General features: G+C 41.3%; 1 protein-coding gene across 1 annotated transcript; it reads left to right on the forward strand.

The window, feature by feature from the left end:
* The first annotated feature begins 803 nt into the window (after positions 1-803).
* On the forward strand, positions 804-16,874 carry ppm1kb (protein phosphatase, Mg2+/Mn2+ dependent 1Kb). Its single transcript, XM_062996247.1, has 7 exons — positions 804-880; positions 5,674-6,231; positions 7,019-7,119; positions 12,003-12,168; positions 13,292-13,436; positions 13,527-13,661; positions 16,162-16,874. Exons 2-7 carry the CDS (start codon positions 5,792-5,794, stop codon positions 16,291-16,293), a joined length of 1,119 nt encoding a protein of 372 aa, XP_062852317.1. The 5' UTR covers positions 804-880; positions 5,674-5,791; the 3' UTR covers positions 16,294-16,874.
* Positions 16,875-21,298: the final 4,424 nt, after the last annotated feature.

The following is a 21,298-nucleotide window of genomic DNA, read 5'->3' on the forward strand; positions in this document are numbered from 1 at the left end:
ATTCTCAGCACTGCAGTGACACTGACATGGTGGTGGTGTGTTAGTGTGTGTTGTGCTGGTATGAGTGGATCAGACACAGCAGCGCTGCTGGAGTTTTTAAATACCGTGTCCACTCACTGTCCACTCTATTAGACACTCCTACCTAGTTGGTCCACCTTGTAGATGTAAAGTCAGAGACGATCGCTCATCTATTGCTGCTGTTTGAGTCGGTCATCTTCTAGACCTTCATCAGTGGTCACAGGACGCTGCCCACGGTGGATATTTTTGGTTGGTGGACTATTCTCAGTCCAGAAGTGACAGTGAGGTGTTTTTAAAACTCCATCAGCGCTGCTGTGTCTGATCCACTCATACCAGCACAACACACACTAACACACCACCACCATGTCAGTGTCACTGCAGTGCTGAGAATGATCCACCACCTAAATAATACCTGCTCTGTGGTGGTCCTGTGGGGGTCCTGACCATTGAAGAACAGCATGAAAGGGGGCTAACAACGCATGCAGGGAAACAGATGGACTACAGTCAGTAATTGTAGAACTACAAAGTGCTCCTGTATGGTAAGTGGAGCTGATAAAATGGACAGTGGGTGTAGTAACAAGGAGGTGGTTTTAATGTAAATGTTCTCATTTGGAGAGAGCCTTTATATCTCTTCACTGATTGGCTGCATTAAGTGTCCGTCAATAGCAATCCACAAATCAAGTAATACAACGCTTAATAGAGTACAAGGGTTTTTTGATTGGCTGGTATAGATTTTGCTGTTCTGTGATTGGCTCCTGGTTGTTAAGCCCGCCCCGAGTGTTCGTGGCTACAGCAGCGGGAGGAATTTTGCTTGTTTAGGTTTGTAGTTTAAAGCAGGTCGCTGTTTACGGTTAAACTTCAGGTGAGTGGCTATTTGTTTCAATTATAACCTTAATATTAACATTAAACGTCTAATTTAATGAATTTTAACTGCGTATGTGTAAGTATTTCTGGTTTATGTGTGTAACAGTGTTCAATGGAGGCGGTGTTAGCACACCGTGTTAGCACTGCTAATCAATTGTGGAATTTTCCTCATGTAAACAAACAGTTCTATATAACATCATCACATTAATAATAGTGATTAGTTCAGGAATAATAATGGTGCATATTGGAATTTGCAGCTCTTATTACAGTTCAAGTGTTGCGTCATGCGCATTGCACTGCTCTGTTATTGTTATTATTGTTTCATTAAATCAAGTTACAAGGGATTAATAATGAAATAAACCCAATCTGGTCCCTTACCTGTCCATAGTGTTTTATTTAGGTGGCATAGTAGATGGTTTATTTCAGTTAAATAGGAATAAAAGCTGAATTTGAAGGAAGGAGGCGTGGTGCACAGCACAGCCTTCGCCTATAGCAGGAGGGGCGGTGTTGGCATCTTTATTATGCCCACAGATCAGTGGGTGTTACATTGGAGTCACCTTGGTTTGCATCATGGTGCCTATAATTGCAATGAATTGAAACAAACAGGTGCCTTTAGGGGTTGCTTTAAAGTCTTGCTTTATGGGTTTTGCTCAAGGGTGTAACATTGGCCTCAACTCTGACAATTTAAGATAAGATAAGATAAGATAATCCTTTATTAGTCCCACAGTGGGGATATTCTCACTGTTGCAGCAGCGAAGGGATAGTACAGCACTCAATACAACAAATAGACAATAAAAAGTACAATGTATAATAACAATAATAAAAAAATAATAATAATTGCACATGGGAGGAATATTGCACATTGTAATAATTTCACATGGGGGAAAAAAGTTGCACATTGTTATGAATAATTTAAAGTGTGTGTGTGTGTGTGTGTGTGTGTGTGTGTGATCTGTCTGGAGCAGTGCTGGTTATATAGTCTAACAGCAGCAGGAAGGAAGGACCTGCGATACCGCTCTTTCCCACATTTGGGGTGAAGCAGCCTGTCGCTGAAGGAGCTGCCCAGTACTGCAAGAGTCTTATGCATGTGGTGGGAGTCATGTTAGCTTGGCTAACATCCTCCTGTCTCCCACCACCTGCACTGGGTCTAAGGGGCTCCCCAGGACAGAGCCGGCCCTCTTAATGAGTTTGTTCAGTCTCTTCCTGTCTGCTGTTTATCAGGATTTGAACGTCATGTTTAACACTGTGGTTACATTCATGACAGGAACGGTAGTTACTCATTACACAAGATTCATCAGTTCACAAGTTTCAATGTCACACAGTCATGGACGATTTAGTTTCTCCAGTTTATCTCACTTGCACGTCTTTGTACTGTGGGAGGAAACCGGAGCTCCTGAAGGTAACCCACGCAGACATGGGGAGAACATGCAAACTCCACACAGAAAGGACCTGGACCGCCCCACCTGGGGGATCAAACCCAGGACAGTCTTGCTGTGAGGAGATAGTGCAACTCAAATCCTCAGCAGTACTATCGCCCGGTTGGATGTCCACATACAGGCATTATTTATCTTTGTCTGATGGGAAGAGCTGACCGTCTTAATATATATTTAAATGATAAACTGGGCAGCACGGTGGGTAGCACTGTCGCCTCACAGCAAGAAGGTCCTGGGTTCGAGTCTTTTCTGTGTGGAGTTTGCATGTTCTCCATGTGTCCGTGTGGGTTTCCTCCAGGAGCTCCAGTTTCCTCCCGCAGTCTAGACGTGCAAGTGAGGTGAATTGAACATACAAAATTGTCCATGACTGTGTTTGACATTGATCTTGAACTGATGAATCTTGTGTAACCTGTAACCACCTGTCCTGTCTTGAATGTTACCAAAGTGTGTAAAACATGACGTTAAAAAATCATAATAAATATATAATAAATTATATAATTGCTGTAAAGTTAAAGTGTTTATGCACAGCACAATATATAATGCCAGCAATTCATATTTAAACTATTTATTAATATAACTGTTTTATTATGCAGGTGGATTTTCCTGTTATAGTAATTCTTTATTGGCTTTTTTAACTTGTAAGTCAAAAATCATGAAAAAAAAAAACAATATTTCAACATTTTAGAGTCACAAAACAATGTAAACAAACTGACTCGTGCTGAAAACAAGGCACATTTGTCCTAATGTCCTTTACCAAGCTTATAGTAGAAGAGGCAGTGTTGACATTTATATAATTATAAAGAAGTCGTTTCCATAAAAAATTGGGACTTTTTGTAAAACACAACAAAAGAAGAATCTGTAATTTGTTAATTCTCTTAAACTTTAATTTAACTTTGAAAAGATTTCCAATGTTTTGACTAAACAACTTTATTATGTTTTGTAAACAGAAACACTTTTAGAATTTGACACCTTCAACACACTTCATAAAAGCTGGGACAGAGTCAGACGCAAATAGAGATGGGACGATCGGGGTTTTTGGCACCGATTGCGATCTCCGATCTCCTTTCAGGGCAATCGGCCGATAGTCGATTTCGAGTCGAGTGTGACATGCAATTTTTAGCGCAAAATCAGCAGTAAATAATAAAGTAACCAAACAATTATTTTTTTCACCCACAGGAGACATATCTTATTAGTCTAACTGACCACACACACACACACACACACACACACAGGTTTAATGTTATCCAGTTTAGTCTGAAAAAAACTTAAAGAGCCTCACAGTGAAGATAAACCGAAAGCAACAGCGTGTGTGTGTTTCTTTAAAAAAACGCTTTGTTCACAGTGTCGCTTTAAATGATTCTGATTCAGGAGTCGAATGTGACGCGTACGTTTCTCTCTCCGTTTTTACTGTTATTAATAAATGCTGTGGTTTTAAATAAACACCAGCTACTACAGAACATTTTGTGTGACTTTCTTACATTAAAAAGCTTCATTAAAAAGCTTAATTAAACTGCTATTACCACAGAGCGGTCACCGAGTCAGACTCGTTCCGTCTGTGGAGCTAAAAGTTCTGATTACCCTAAAAGTTTAGCAGATGATCCTGAACTAACGAATTTGGTAATGAATAAACTTTTGCCTCTGTAACGTTTTCTGTTCTCATCTACATCACAAGCAAGAACCGCTCACGATTTACCAAAGTGAACCAGGAGTTTATATAACGTGCTGATAGAATCGACTCCGATGTGACCGGGTTGAATTATCTTTTTAAAGTAAATATTACAATCAGCAAAATTACATGGTATGTATGATGCACAACGTTAATGATGTTATTTTAGGTCATGAAGAGCTTTCACTGTGGTTTCTGTACGATGGTTGATGAATGGTGATGTGATGGTTGGCGCGTCGTAGCTCAAAGTCTGGATCGATCCACTGAGCTGTTAACTTAACGTGATCTTTTATATATTACACGATCGGATCGGCTACTTTTAGGAAAGATCGCCGATCGCCGATAGCATATTTTGATTAAAAATCGGCCGATACCGATTCATAGCCGATCGATCGTCCCATCTCTAGACGCAAAATAAGAGTATGAAGTAGGGCAGGCACCGATCCGATACAGAGTTTTCCGATATTGGCGCAAATTACTGGATCGGATATTGGATGGAAAAAAAAACGTGTGATCCGATACCGTTGCTTAATGTAAATAAGGCCATTGTTTGTGTGTAAAGCAAATAACACACGTTCCAACTGCAGTACCAAGGTACATCTTGATGACATCATTAACATGTGCCACTGATCTACAACTCATCTGCAACAGCCATTCAGAAATGAAAACACTTTGATCTACTTAAACTTCTAGCATTTTAAAAATCATCTACTACTGTCACATCTAAACACACCGTTTAAACACAATAAAAACCGCTTTATAAATGATACATCGCTCACCTGAGATAATGAAACTCTTGTCCCAGCTTGGAGATCTCTCACATCCTCAACCATTAATCCATTAGTGTTATGAAATAAAACAAACTACACCGTTACCCGTTTAGCCACAGACGTCCTCTTCAAATTCCAGCTGGTTTTTAATCATCTTAAAACGTGACTTGAACTTTAATGGAAAATCTCCACCAAACTCTGTTGGAAAATTTATTTTAAATTATGTTTTAACCAACAGCTGACACTTCTCGGTGGGCAGCGCAAAGTCTGTGTACAGCCACGCTCAGAGATTCTAAGCTGGACATCTTTATGCTTTTATGTGATTTAAATCATGGTGGCTCGGTGGGTAGCACCGTCGCCTCGCAGCAAAAGGGTCCTGGGTTCGATCCCCAGGTGGGGCGGTCTGTGTCCTTTCTTTGTGGAGTTTGCATGTTCTCCCTGTGTCTGCGTGGGATTAAATAGGCAGTGAGTGTAGAAACAAGGAGGTGGTTTTAATGTTATGGCTGATCAGTGTATAACACATCAAGTTTTATGTTAGCAAGCTTTTGCTTTATTTAATGAAAAGCAGAATAACAAACATGACCGTAAACCTTAAGCAGTTTATTATCCTGGTCAGGGTCGCTTTGGGTTTGGTTTTCTCAGAATCAATGTAGTAACCTCGGACAGAACACCAGACCATTGCGAGGCTTCCATCTGTGATTTTAATGTGCAACAATTTTGTCCTTGATTATTTAAATTATATAAATACATTAAAACTTTAGATTAGAAACTCTAAATGCGACTGTACACAGAGATTATTATAAATTATGTTGAGTTGAGCTAAAAGCACCTGAAGAGCTGGCCTCATCCAGCCAGACTAATACGTTTAAGCTTTAAACTGTAACTCTCTCGTGTGTGTGTGTGTGTGTGTGTTTTTTTTTAGGATACTGGTGGCTGTATTTCTACAGGCTGACCTATTTACTGCTGTCTGGATCTGTCCGGTTTTTAAAAAAGCTTGTATAGGAGCTTTTGCCTGGTGTCTGGCAGTTTGTTACTGAGCTATGTCTGTGGCGATTCTCGTGCGACTGGCTGTGCATGGCGGGTCGCGCGTTAGCCGCAGAGTTGTGCTGAACACTGCCCACGTTCTTCAGGACGAGTCTAGGCGGACACTATACAGTCCATCTGGAACCCGGCCCAGCAACTCGCGCTTCGACCCAGACAGTAGTGGACGCCCCACTACGTGGGACTCGTTTGGCATCTGGGACAATCGTATCGACGAACCCATTTTGCTACCGCCGAGTATCCGCTATGGCAAGCCCATCCCCAAGGTCAGCCTGTCTAAGGTGGGCTATGCCTCACAGATCGGCCAACGCAAAGACAATGAGGATCGGTTCCAGCTGTCACAGATGACCGATAACATCCTTTATTTTGCTGTGTTTGACGGCCATGGAGGAGCCGAGGCTGCTGACTTCTGCCACAAGTACATGGAGCAGCATATTAAGTAAGTCTGAAGTACTGACTGTTTCTCTTTATAACCTTCCTCTGCTTGAAGAACTGAGATCTCTTAATGGATTTTAGCCAAAGTGAATTGGAACAGGCCAACATAAACCCCTTCCCATGCCCTCTGATCTCTGCTAAAATCAACATGAGTCTTTGCTAATACATTTTTTGTGCATTTTCCCCACAATTTTCCTCCCAATCTAGTCGTATCCAATTACCCGATTGCATTACGCTTCCTCTCAACTGATGTTGACCTCCACTCTGACTGAGGAGAGACGTGACTAACACACGCCCCCTCCGACACGTGTTCAGTAGCCGACTGCATCGTTTCACCTACATGAGGCGAGTTCATATGTGGATCAGCTTTGCGGACGGAGGGACAAGCCCTGATCCCATTATCCCTCATCTGTGTAAAATAACTTAAAAATGGTTTGTTACAGCATTGTTCAAGTTCATATTCTGTGAAAAAAAAGAAAAAGTGCTCGGTGGGTAGCACTGTCACCTCACAGCAAGACGGTCCTTGGTTTGATTCCCAGGTGGGACGGTCCAGGTCCTTTCTGTGTGGAGTTTGCATGTTCTCCCCGTGTCCGCGTGGGTTTCCTCCGGGAGCTCCGGTTTCCTTCCACAGTCCAAAGTGAGGTGAACTGGAAATACAAAATTGTTCCTGACTGTGTTTGACATTAAACTAATGAGTCTTGTGTAACCAGTAACTACCTGTCCTGTAATAAATGTAACCACAGTGTAAAACATGACGTTAAAATCCTAATAAACAAATCGATGAATTGCAGAGATCTTGTGACCAAGGAGGACAACCTGGAGCAAGTTCTGTCCAAGGCGTTTCTTAATGTTGACAAAGCACTTGCAAGGCACCTTCACTTCTCCCCTGATGGTAGGTACCCTTACCGTGCTAATTTATTGGGAGGTGGGGGGGGGGGGGGGGGGGTTGTTGTAATTAGTTTAATACTAGGTAACTAGTCAAGTCTTCAGTCTTGTGTCATCAAGAGAAGTTGTGCCATAACAGTTTTCACCTACATCAATACATGCTGTGCATTTGTTAGCCACAATGCCAAGAAAAAATCTGTGAAAGTAAATAAATTATAATATAAAATAATAATGAAAAAGACAGTAATGTTTTTATTGACCTGATGATTTTTACCTAATTTAACACTTTAGCTGCTCAGCAGAGTCTGCTTAGTTCAGGGTCTTTTCTTCTCTTTTCTGGAATGCACACAGGCCAGTCTAGCACCTACACTCTTAATATGAAGCCACACTGTTGTAACAAAGGCAGATTGGGGTTTAGTGTTGTCTTGCAGAAACAGACAGACTTGTTTCCAAAAAAAAGCTCTCTAGATGCCAGCATTATTTTTAAAAAACAGTTTTTAAGAGGGGTGTACTTGTCAGACCACAGCACGTTTTTTACTGTGATATTTTTCGTCTCCGATGAGCCCGAGCCCAGAAATGTAGCTGCATTTGTAGATGCCAACAGCACTATTCCAAAATGTTCCCAAACCCAGGGGTTGTCATTTATTACAGACACATTTTAATGCAGTGCTGTCTGAGGGTCACAGAACTTCAGTGTTTAATTTTTTATTTCTTCAAGCAGCGATTACTCTGAATTCTCTGGATCTTTTAATAGTAAAATCCCTAAATTCCTTTTGCACGTGTGCAATTGTGCATCAATAAACATTGATCCTAAACTGTTCTTGCTTGTAAACAGTCTTGCTTGTAAAGGACTGAACTCCTTTTATATACTTACTAATCATGATTTCATCACGTTAGCCATAAAACAGGTGTTTTTCATAGTTTTACAGACTCTTCAGTCCTACACTGGCCCTGTGTTTTTTGTTTTTTTATAAGATTTTGTTGCAGTCATCAAATTAGGAATTAAGTTGGTATGGTTAATAAGGTTCTTTGTGCTGTATTAAAAAAAAATAACTTCTTACTGTTATTTGCATTTTACCTAATGTCAAAAGTGTTTTTGAAAACTGGTTGTAAGTAGTAATAATATTAATTCTAATGCTACATAATGAGAGAATCTGATTTCATTTGCTGGCCAGCTAAAACCCTCTGGTCCACTGTAAATTCTGCTATAGGGAATTGGAAGCCACTAGATGCAACCAAAGCTCAGCCAGTAAGCAAACATGTTAATGTTTGTAGAAGAGCTCTCCAAGTAAAAAATGCAATTACAACCTTCCATTAATTGCTAAATATTTGGTTTTAAAATCATTAAAAGTCAAGAACTGGTAGTTAGGGGCTTTATAGCTAAACACAAGCTGAACATCGCCATGCTCAATGCCACTCCACCAGGAGTTTTTTTGGTGTGATACATGCTATCTGCTATGGTCAGTAAAGACACTAATTGGTGTGTTTGCCCGTGAAATAATCTGGCAGGCAGCTCTTCTCTTTCTAGTTATGTCCGATTATCAGTATACATGCATTTAATTGACTGTTAAACACTATTGATCTTGTAATATAGTGTTGCATGACTCATTGATCTATTAGCTGTAAAAACAGTTGTATTATAAGGTTGCATCTAAACGTACGTGTTTTAAATGGAGTAAACAGATACACTCCTCTTATCACAAGGACAAACGTTTCGTCACACATAAACGAAGCTGCTGTTTACTAAACTGGTTTTGCTGTTTGGCTTCACAGAGTTTTTCTTGGCTGTAACCTTTAACTCATTTACTAATACATTAGTGTAGATCCAAGATCAGATATTAAATGATTATAAAGAAGTTCTTGTTATGTTCTGTAGAAGTTGCAAAAACTGCTAATATCCACAGATAGCAACATTAGGTACAGTTCCTTCCCACCATGTCACTCTTCTACTGTGCAGCCCGTTTCTGGGCTCTTGTGCATGCAATGTACAATCTTGCCCTGTGTGTGTGTGTGTGCGTGTTATGACAGTTACGGACCCAGCTAAGAACCCATAAAAGCGGCAGCTCTGCGCTACCTTTTTGGAAGGCGAGGGGCTGGATTGGTCCAGCGGGTCCTTGCGTGGACTTCTGGAAGGTTCCTCAACTTTCTCTCCCTTTCTTTCCAAATCTCTCTCTGTTTCTGTAAAGCTTTCTAGCTCAGTTCTGTTTCTTCGCATGTTATTGAGAAAGCCGAATTTCATCTGTTGATGAATGTTTTGTTTAGGTTGAATATGGAAATGTGGGATGGGACGACTGTTGGTGACAACCAGACCAATCTTGAAAGTTGACAGATGTTACACAAATATTTGGATGAACTAAAATTAAAAGTATTTAAAAAATGATAATAAAAATACAGAAGAGGAATATTATTATAGTACAGACACTGACACTGTCCTGGTAACTGTTACACAACAAAATATGGTTGTAAACAGTTTGACCTTGACAAAAAATAAAGAATTAAATTATTAAGTGAGCGCTCGGGTGGTACTGCTGCCTAACGTGCCAGCCAATCATTGCAGACAGTTCAAACTCCTCCGTTTGAATTTTAGCGGACCTACTGGCGGCACTTTGGCTTAGTGGGTAGCACTGTCACCTCACAGCAAGAAGGTCCTGGGTTCGATCCCTAGATGGGGCGGTCCAGGTCCTTTCTGTGTGGAGTTTGCATGTTCTCCCCGTGTCTGCATGGGTTTCCTCCGGGTGCTCCGGTTTCCTCCTACAGTCCAAAGACATGCAAGTGAGGTTAATTGGAGATACAAAATTGTCCATGACTGTGTTTGACATTAAACTTGTGAACTGATGAATCTTGTGTAATGAGTAACTACCGTTCCTGTCATGAATGTAACCAAAGTGTAAAATATGACGTTAAAATCCCAATAAACATACAAACAATAGCCGACCTACTGGCCTGGCCGGCTGTTTAGCAAACACAGTTGGGTTTGTCTAAGGGAGGAAATGTTGAACAGTGTTTTTCCTCCGTTTTATAGTCGAGGTCCTGGCACGAGCCGTAGGGAAACTCAATTAACATGATTCTCTGAATGCAATTTTACTCCATTGGGGGATGTGAGCAGCAGGAGAGTTGTTTTAAGTAATTCAATTGCGAGAAAACGGACAAGAAGGCTGCACAGTATTCTGATTAAAGTAACTTATACACTGACCAGGCATAACATTATGACCACGGACAGGTGAAGTGAATAACACTGATCATCTCTTCATCACGGCACCTGTTAGTGGGGGGGATATATCAGGCAGCAAGTGAACATTTTATCCTCAAAGTTGATGTTAGAAGCAGGAAAAATGGACCAGCGTGAGGATCTGAGCGAGTTTGAGTTTGGGCTGCAGCTCTTGTGGGGTGTGTCCCGGTCTGCAGTGGGCAGTATCTATCAAAAGTGGTCGGCGACAGGGTCATGGGCGGCCTGGGCTCACTGATGTACGTGGGGAGCGAAGGCTGGCCCGTGTGGTCCGATCCAACAGACGAGCTACTGTAGCTCAAACTGCTGAAGATGTTACTGCTGGTTCTGATAGTAATGGGTCAGAATACACAGAGCATCACAGTTGCACGGCTGTTTTAGCAGCAAAAGGGGGACCAACACAATATTAGGAGGGTGGTCATAATGTTATGCCTGATCGGTGTATTTAGCTGAGGCATTAATGCAATCTACGAGTGGGTCTCTCTCTGTCAGAATGGTGCAGTTACGACCTCTGCTGGCTGATTAGAGGCGCCTACACGGAGATGAGGAAGGAGTGCTCTTAGGGTGCGTCTCTCTGCACGCAACGCTAGGTGGCGCCACACTCGTCAGTGTGTGGGTGGCAAGATGCATACGGCTTGATGCCCACGTGTCGGCGGGGGGCGTGGGTTAGCTTCGATCCCCTCGGTCAGGGCAGGGAACGGCAGTGGCAGAGAGGATGCGTGATGCAAATTGGGCAATTGGACGCACTAAAGGGGGAGAAAAAGGGAGAAAATGCATTAAAAAAAAACAAAAAAAAAACTGATCTATTGTTTGGGGTAAATATATTTATTTGTTTAGGTTGTATGTTTTTGGCTGTACTTTATGAAGTGGATTTCTATATTTTAAGAAATATACTTAAAATAACCATCATATATTAAGCTATTACTGAATCGCACTGATAATGATTTTGGTGTTGTGTTCTTTTATATTGTGTTCGTTTCCTATTCAGCCACAATAAATAATATTTTTTATTAGTTAACGTTGGGAGGGTCAGTGTGAGTGTGGCTGGGAATTCCAGTCTGCTTATGACTCAGATTGCATGCATTATGCAGAATATACAGAAGATTATACAGTTTTTTTTTCACTGTGTACATGCCTTTTCTAAAAGGACGTTAGGTCAGTGATCTACAGGCTTTTGGTTTTGTTAATTTCTAACCTATTATTGCGGTTGCAGGTTTATATATGTTATGTATGTATGCTAGTCCTTAACCTTGAGCAAATGTTATTCCTGCAATCAGACTGTTGAACCTCTCTAGTTTGGCATGCTGTAGTTGTCTCTTATTTCTCAATTTCTGTCCTTCCCACCGACCTGCTCCCCAACCACCAGTTGTGTTCTGCATGATTGTTGTTGTTTTTTCCGTCCCTGACTGCTCTTGAACTCTTTTCCTCCTGCTGTATTATTTTATGGAGTTCAACACATTTGTGTGTGTGTGTGTAGAAGTGAGTAAAGATGTGTGAGTGTAGACACACTACTCTTGTGTGTATCAGTACAACATAGTGTCTTGTGCTTGTGTGTACGTGTTAAACTGCACTTTGTCATTGCATGATTTATGATCCATGTCCTTTGCTCAGGCTCTGAATCCTCAGTGCATTAAATTTTGGGCTCTCTTTTTGGTGGTTTGCAGCCTCTGTGCTGACCGCGGGCTCCACGGCTACTGTGGCGCTGTTGAGAGACGGCATCGAACTGGTGGTGGCCAGTGTGGGAGACAGCCGTGCCATGCTCTGCAGGAAGAGCAAAGCTCTTAAACTTACGACAGACCACACACCTGAAAGAAAGGACGAAAAAGAGAGGTAAGGGTCAGTCTGTACCATCACATGATGGTCCAGATCATGACATAAATGTGTTTGGTGGCATCTAAATTTGATAATTTGCTTCTCTGCTTGGCATCAGGTTTATCCTGTCAGTTCTGTAGCAGAAGAGCTCTTTAATTTACAAAAGCTCTATGAATTTTAGAATTGCATGTACACTGATCAGCCATAACATTAAAACCACCTCCTTGTTTTTTTACACTTACTGTCCATATTACCAGCTCCACTTACCATATAGAAGCACTTTGTAGTTCTACAATTACTGACTGTAGTCCATCTGTTTCTCTGCATGCTTTGTTAGCCCCCTTTCATGCTGTTCTTTAATGGTCAGGACCACCACAGAGCAGCTATTATATAGGTGGTGGATCATTCTCAGCACTGCAGTGACACTGACATGGTGGTGGTGTGTTAGTGTGTGTTGTGCTGGTATGAGTGGATCAGACACAGCAGTGCTGCTGGAGTTTTTAAATACTGTGTCCACTCTATTAGACACTCCGACCTAGGTGGTCCACCTTGTAGATGTAAAGTCAGAGACGATCATCTATAGACCTTCATCAGTGGTCACAGGACGCTGCCCACGGGGTGCTGTTGGCTGGATGTTTTTGGTTGGTGGACGATTCTCAGTCCAGCAGTGACAGTGAGGTGTTTAAAAACTCCATCAGCGCTGCTGTGTCTGATCCACTCATACCAGCACAACACACACTAACACACCACCACCATGTCAGTGTCACTGCAGTGCTGAGAATCATCCACCACCTAAATAATACCTGCTCTGTGGTGGTCCTGTGGTGGTCCTGACCATTGAAGAACAGCATGAAAGGGGGCTAACAAAGCATGCAGAGAAACAGATGGACTACAGTCAGTAATTGTAGAACTACAAAGTGCTTCTATATGGTAAGTGGAGCTGATAAAATGGACAGTGAGTGTAGAAACAAGGTGGTGGTTTTAATGTTATGGCTGATCGGTGTATAAACACTAATATTAAGGATTATAAGGCACTGTATAGAATCATGCACAGAAGGAAAGATAGAAGTTAACACTTAAATTTAACTGTAAACTTTTTATTTATATAAAATTCTTATTAGTAATGTTTTTCGTATTATAGGATTCGTAAGAGCGGCGGCTTCGTGACATGGAACAGTCTGGGCCAACCTAATGTCAACGGGCGACTAGCAATGACGCGCAGCATAGGAGACTTCGACCTAAAAAACTCTGGGGTCATCGCAGAGCCAGAAACCAAAAGGATTACAGTGAGTGACCTGTCAGGATTTTAAATAGCTGTCGTGTTGTATCGTAATGCTGACAAGTTCTGAGACATCACGCTGCTTTTTCTCCCGCAGTTGCATCTCGTCCACGATGCCTTCCTCGCCCTCACCACAGACGGCATCAACTTCATCATGAACAGCCAGGAAATTTGTGATGTCATCAACCAATGCCACGACCCCAAGGAGGCAGCACATCGTATTTCTGAGCAGGTATGAGATTCAGTGTAATATACAATTTTCTGTCAAATTCAAACTTTAGGTTTTGTTTAACATTTTAAATGTTTTTATTCGTGTAGCCTTGAAGTGCCTCACGTTTACTGGTTAATTTGCACAATGAGGCGGTCTTAGCAGTCCTACGGCAATTCAGTTAGTCAAAATGTCCAAGATGTCGAAGTGAAATCTGCGATTTCTGAAAAATGAGGTTCGTGTGGCCGCTCAGGTGGCACAGCGGTGAAGTACGCTAGCGCACCAGAGTTGGCTGTTGTTCAGGGTTAGAGGGTAAGAAAGTCGGACCATAGGTCCTAATAACTGCGGCCCCTGCTGGCTGACCAATGGCGCCTGCACAGGGCTGAGGAATAATGCTGATGGGGGTGTGGCCCTCCGTACACAGTGCCCGTCAAGTGTATGAACTCGACTGGTGCAGGTGAAAAATGCAGTCTGTTCTTGGGGGAAAAAATATTTTAAAAAAAAATTAAAAAAACGAGGTTCATGAAATTAGGAAATTAGGGCCCTAATCATATATGTACTTTTTTGTTTTTAGTTATCACTTTAGAAACTTTAAAGTGCAAAGAAAATCGAGTAGCTTAACAATTTAATGGTCTGCTCAACCATTTGGTTGAGCTTAGTTTGAGTCTAAATACTTGGGGGCTTAAAAAGAAGCTGTATTTAGATAATCTTGTTTGGGTCGTATCTACTCTTTGGTTGACACGTGTTCATCTCAAAAATAGATGGATGACAGCCTTTCTAATCTATATGGCAAAGGCTCCTTAAAAATACTGTGTGCACTAGTAAAAAATATGAAATGTTTGTTGTTTGTTTAGTCCCAAGAAACTAAGAAATTCAAAGAAATAATTTCCTTGGTGAGACCATTACAAGGTTAAGACCATCTAAATTTAAATTCATGGACTTCACATAATGTTTATGTTGTCTGATTTGATCTTATGTCAAAGTGATCATATTTTATACTGTAATACTTGGACATTTTATGAGGATCGGTCCTTAATTAACAGACAGTTAATTCACAAAGGGCAACAGCGCTTTGTCATCCTCGTCCTCCACTGCTGAGAACCGGGTTTGAATATCAGTAATGGTTTTGGCCAGCTGGTTGTCTATACAGTCATGATTGTCTGTAATGGGTTGGTGCCCTTTCCAGAGTGTGTTCATGCCCTGTGCCCAATGAAAACCTAGACCAGGGTGAAGTGGTTGATGGAAATAAAATAAACCAAGAATAACACAATTACACAGCTTTAAAAAAAGTCCTTTATTAGGATTTTAACGTCATGTTTTACACTTTGGTTACATTCATGACAGGAACGGTAGTTACTCATTACACAAGATTCATCAGTTCACAAGGTTTTATCGAACACAGTTGTAAGAGCCATTTGTATTGCTTTAGTAGTTACGTTTAGTTTGGCCACTAGGTGGCACAAAGGGAATATAAGTGGAACTAAGGTGCTAGTAGGGGGAGAAAAGAGTAAGAAGTCAAACTGTATTTTGACCGTATGGTATCGTATGCGTCGGTATGTATAGGAACGTTATTAGACTTCATCGCAACGTATGTATCGGAACGTATTGGTATCGTAATAAGAGCGTAATGAGAATACAACAGTCCTAGGGGGGCGGCACAGTGGCTAAGTGGGTAGCACTGTAGCCTCACAGCAAGAAGGTCCTGGGTTCGATCCCCAGGTGGGGAGGGCCGGGTCCTTTCTGTGTGGAGTTTGCATGTTCTCCCCGTGTCCGCGTGGGTTTACTCCGGGTGCTCCGGTTTCCTACCACAGTCCAAAGACGTGCAAGTGAGGTGGATTGGAGATACAAAATTGTCCATGACTGTGTTCGATATAAACTTGTGAACTGATGAATCTTGTGTAATGAGTAACTACCGTTCCTGTCATGAATGAAACCAAAAGTGTAAAACATGACGTTAAAATCCTAATAAACAAACAAACAAACTTTAGACTGTTGGAGGAAGACGGAGCACCCGGAGGAAACCCACGTGGACACGGGGAAAACAAAATCATTGATGAAAACCTTCTATTTCTGAATAGAAAAGCAGTCTGACAATTAATAGCAGTCATCTTAAATGATCCTGATTAGCACAAATGTATTAGGAGGTTATCTTGTTTAATTAAAATCTATACAGAAGGTATTCATTTGTGGATCACAGTATTCTGTTCTTAACACAGTAAAACTTTAAATTGGAAATAATGTGACAAGTGCAAACAACCTTTCAAATGTTACTGCAAAGTAACATTACATTATGTTTACAGACTTTTTATGATTCAGCTGTAAAAGCTTTTGCCTTAGTGTCTATAGCATCAGAAACCTACAAGCTTTATAGGCCAGGAACTTAAAATCAGCTGATTTATTGATAAACAAAGGGCAAAAGTTCCTGAGCTCCTGAACACTTTTCAGTAATGAGAATGTGCCTTGTGTTGCACTTCTTTTCTCTCTCTCTCTCTCTCTCTCTCTCTCTCTCTCTCTCTCTCTCCAGGCACTGCAGTACGGTGCAGAGGACAACAGCACAATCATCATAGTGCCATTCGGCGCGTGGGGCAAAAACAAGAGCTCGGAAGTCAGCTTCTCCTTCAGTCGCAGCTTCGTATCCAGCGGTCGCTGGGCCTAAGTAAAAGACATAAAGGAAAGTGCGGGGAGGCCAGAGAGGGCAAAATAAGTGTTTGAACAAATCAGTGGGTCAGGTGGGAACGTGATCCTAGTAGATCCTACTGGACCCATCCAGTGTGCAATAATGTCTGTTGGTTGCGTTAAAGGAAACTGGAAGTAAAGACCATCAGACTTTTATCTTATAAACCATTCATTCGGACCAACAGTTCACGACTGCATAGTTCCAGTGAGAGACAGTGAAGTGATTAAAGTAAGCAATACTGTATTAGGAACATATGGCTTTCCTAAATGTACTGTTTTAGTGTCCAGTATGTGCGCACAATGAATACAGCACAATCTGCATTTCCTTTGTAGGCACATTTGTGTGCCTTCAGATTCATTTTGTTCTCAGTTTTACCTCAAAACACACACAGTGTACTTTTTTAAAAGTAATTGTGGTAAGATGTTTTTTCTTCTTTTTTTTCCTAGCGCATTAGATAGGCCACAATAAAGGTGGGCAGTGTGGAACAATCTAGCAAAACGTAGACATCATGATGTGCAGTATGTATTTATTAAAGTTTGATTATTGCCAAGAAAAACTCACATCACGTCGATTTGTTTGTTTATTTTTATTTAACAAATAAAAAAATCCATACAGCGAAAACAAACATCTGTACAAAATTCAGTCATTAGTTGGAAGGAGCTTGGCGATTTGATTATCTTTTTATAAATTTAGCCCAATTTTTCCTCCCAATCTAGTCGTATCCAATAACCTGATCACATTTCGCTTCCTCCACTATTTCTGACCTTCACTCCTGACCAAGGAGGACCGTGACTTATCACACACCCCTTCTGACACGTGTAGTAGCTGACTGCTACTTTTTCACCTGCACTAGGCAGGTTCGTATGGGGATCCGCGTCTCACTCCGATCCTCATTATCCCCCGTCTTTTTACAGCCATCAAGGTCGTAAATGCAGCAGTTATAAATAATAACCTCTGGCACTCTCGCCCTACAAGCCAATTATTGTTTGTACAGGCGCCCGGCAGTACTGAAAGTTAAACCTGCAAGTTTGAGATGTCAGCACTGGTGCGCTAGCGTCTTTTACTACTGCACCACGGGCGGCACAGTGACTCAGTGGGTAGCACTCCCTGTGTCTGTGTGGGTTTCCTCTGGGAGCTCCGGTTTCCTTCCACGGTCCAAAGACATGCAAGTGAGGTGAACTGGAGATACAAAATTGTCCATGACTGTGTTCGATATAACCTTGTGACTACCATTCCTGTCATAAATATTACGAACAAAGTACTGCACCACCCGAACGCCTATAGTTACATCTTTTACATCACTTTTTAGGTTGCTCTCATATTTCGGGGTCACAACAGTGAATCATTCTGGTCCGCAAGCCTGATTATCCACAGTTTTTATGCCGGATGCTTTTCCTGATGCGACCCTGTTTATTTTATCCAGGATTGGGACTGGCACTGAGTGCACTACCAAGTGCTTCTTCCAATGGATGGACTGCTCATTTACCCCACTGCTCCCCCAGATACAGATACAGCCAGTCATACCTGCCTGTGTGACCGACTAGCTGACAGCACAACTAAGCTTTCTTTGCTTTTCTTTTATTTCCTACCAAAAGGGTGTCGGCCCTTGTTCTGCTTGTAACTGTAAAGTTCATCAGTGTTACAGAAATACTACTGTGACCCTCTTAAAATCCTATGGTATTATTCTCACAAAGTTTTTATTAATATCGTCTCATCGTTCAGTCACTCGTCCCTAAGTCAGTAAAATACAGTAATGTAACCGCTGCACTTTCCTCTCACGGTGCTTCTTTATAGATATCTATCTCCTGTTTCTGAAGATAAACTGCATACTGCAACAGCGTCCAATGGACTATTTTTAAATCACTGTTTCTCGAACCCTTTCTGTGCTGTTATAGCATGGCAGTTTTTGTGATGCTTTTAGGAACCATGGTAGCATAAACTGCTTGTGTAGTGCCTTTGTCCTACAGTTCTGTTCTCCTGATACAAGCACAGACATTAACAGTTGTGGGACACTACTGCATACTTTTAAAATTAGAACTCATGACTTGAGGTTCTTTCCCCAGCGTAAGTTTGTCAAGTTGTATGCACCGGTCCTCTGTAAGTGCATTGGTACAGGCTTGATTTAGTACTGTATGGTTTGTATATAATATATTTATATATTTTGTTGTCAGAGAGATGCCTAGGTGTGAAATGCATCAGGCTTTATTTAAGTGTATTAGACTGTAACAGTGAACTGATTGTTACCCCTTTCTGTTGCTATATCTATATATATATATACACACACATATACAGCGATCAGCCATAACATTAAAGCACCTCCTTGTTTCTACACTCACTGTCCATTTTATCAGCCCCACTTACCATATAGAAGCACTTTGTAGTTCTACAATTACTGACTGTAGTCCATCTGTTTCTCTGCATATCTTTTTGACCAGGACCACCACAGAGCAGGTATTATTTGGGTGGTGGATCATTATCAGCATGCAGTGACACTGACATGGTGGTGGTGTGTTAGTGTGTGTTGTGCTGGTATGAGTTGATCAGACACAGCAGCGCTGCTGGAGACACTCCTGCCTAGTTGGTCCAATGATCATTGAAGAACAGCATGAAAGGGGGCTAACAAAGCATGCAGAGAAACAGATGGACTACAGTCAGTAATTGTAGAACTACAACGTGCTCCTATATGGTAAGTGGAGCTGATCAAATGGACAGTGAGTGTAGAAACGAGGAGGTGGTTTTAATGTTATGGCTGATCGATGTATATATGAAGACCCGAATGGGACCTTTATAATGTGAGCATTTCCAGGTATTTTTATAAGTTTGTTTCATTTGGTTGGGTTTTTCAGTCATATATGCCTGTGTTTGTTGACAGTAAATCAGTTCACTTGACGGTACTTTAGCTGTTGTGAAACTGATGATTGACAAAACGCTTTTTAATTTCAACCCATATCCAGTAAATTTTATTCAATGCTTTTCAGACGTCTTCCTTGTGTCTTGTTTTATTTTACTGTTACATTATTTTGAGCCCTTGAACCTAATCTAAACCCACTGTAGAAGATCTGCAGTTGTGTGCAGCTGTTTGTTTTTTCTTCACAGGTCCAATTATTTGAACTGTGTTTAATTATTTGCGTTAAGAAACTGGAAAACTTCTCCAGGAAAACTCTGTGCTCCACCCTGAACAAACTTGCTCTGTTTAAATAAATGTGAACGTTGTGTGTGAACTTTTACTTAACTGTTGCATGTTTTGTTTTGTTTTTTTTTTGTTTTTTTTTGGTGTGTAAGTTGAGATATTGTTCCCTCCAACATAAATTATTATCTCACAAAATCGTGTTGGACCTTTACTTGTAAATAAAGTTTCATTTGAAACTCTTTCATTTGCACTTGTTCTTGTAACTTAGTTTTCTATATTTTAGATTCATGGCTTGGAAAATGCTGAGCAGTAAGTCGTTCTCGAATCTAGATGAAGATTTGTCACCATTTCTGGATTGATGATTAAACTGAGATTAATGAAAACTTATTTAAAGTTCTATTTAAAATAAATGCATTACACAGATCAGCCATAACATTAAAACCACCTCCTTGTTTCTACACTCACTGTCCATTTTATCAGCTCCACTTACCATATACAAGCACTTTGTAGTTCTACAATTACTGACTGTAGTACATACTTTTTTAGCGTAAACACGTTCTTCAATAAGACCCTGTTCTTCAATGGTCAAAACCCCCCACAGAGCAGGTATTATTTAGGTGGTGGATCATTCTCAGCACTGCAGTGACACTGACATGGTGGTGGTGTGTTAGTGTGTGTTGTGCTGGTATGAGTGGATCAGACACAGCAGCGCTGCTGGAGTTTTTAAATTCCGTGTCCACTCACTGTCCACTCTATTAGACACGCCTACCTAGTTGGTCCACCTTGTAGATGTAAAGTCAGAGACGATCGCTCATCTATTGCTGCTGTTTGAGTCGGTCATCTTCTAGACCTTCATCAGTGGTCACAAGACGCTGCCCCCGGGACGCTGTTGGCTGGATATTTTTCGTTGGTGGACGATTTTCAGTCCAGCAGTGACAGTGAGGTATTTAAAAACTCCAGCAGCGCTGCTGCGTCTGATCCACTCATACCACAACACACACTAACACACCACCACCATGTCAGTGTCACTGCAGTGTTGAGAATGATCCATCACCTAAATAATACCTGCTCTGTGGTAGAAACACGGAGGTGGTTTTAATGTTAACTGGAAATTTATTGCCCAAAAGAAACCCCTTTCCAGGAGGCCTTTAATGGTAAGTTGTAGCCTAGTGGTTAAGGTACTGGGCTAGTAATTGAAAGGTCACTGGTTCAAGCCCCACCACTGCCAGGTTGCCCCTGTTTGGGCCCTTGAGCAAGGCCCTTAACCCTCAATTGCTTAGACAATATACTGTCACAGTACTGTAAGTTGCTTTGGATGAAAGCGTCTGCTAAATGCTGAAAATGTAAATGTAATGGCAGAGCTGTTTGAGAAATGTGTTTTGTAATATTGCACCTTACAGCACTTATGCCAAGTTCACACTACATGACTTTCCAAGTCGTCAGGTCGCTGTACAGTTCACACTACACAACTGGATCTCTTGTAATTGGAAGTCTTTCAAGTGGGTGTGGCTTCACACCACACGACTGATCGGCAATAGAGGGGTTTTACACTACACCATCTATCACCAACTGGAATCGCAGGCGAGCTTCTCTGGTTTCCCAAACTACGTTTTGTCATGAAAACAAACGCGAAAAGTGACGAGAGGTTTAATGATACCACGTACGAAAATGCACGTCAACAAGTAGCGAGCGATCAAAGTTTGTGTGCTGATGTGAAGCGTAAAAAAATCAAGGAGACAAAATAAATGAATCTGAGTGGATTTGGCTACACGAACAGCAGGGATTGTTCTGTAGTGAGTTGGAGGTTAATAAATATTTTTTGCAATGCAGTGTGTGTGCTGATGTATTCTGATA

Source organism: Trichomycterus rosablanca, chromosome 5 (genome assembly GCF_030014385.1).
Source record: "Trichomycterus rosablanca isolate fTriRos1 chromosome 5, fTriRos1.hap1, whole genome shotgun sequence".
Lineage (NCBI taxonomy): Eukaryota > Metazoa > Chordata > Actinopteri > Siluriformes > Trichomycteridae > Trichomycterus > Trichomycterus rosablanca.

Coding starts and splice junctions, on each gene's coding strand:
- ppm1kb (XM_062996247.1), top strand. CDS start 5,792: ATGTCTGTGGCGATTCTCGTGCGACTGGCTGTGCATGGCGGGTCGCGC. Junction 13,437..13,526: donor CAGAAACCAAAAGGATTACA/GTGAGTGACCTG, acceptor TTTCTCCCGCAG/TTGCATCTCGTCCACGATGC. Junction 13,662..16,161: donor CACATCGTATTTCTGAGCAG/GTATGAGATTCA, acceptor CTCTCTCTCCAG/GCACTGCAGTACGGTGCAGA.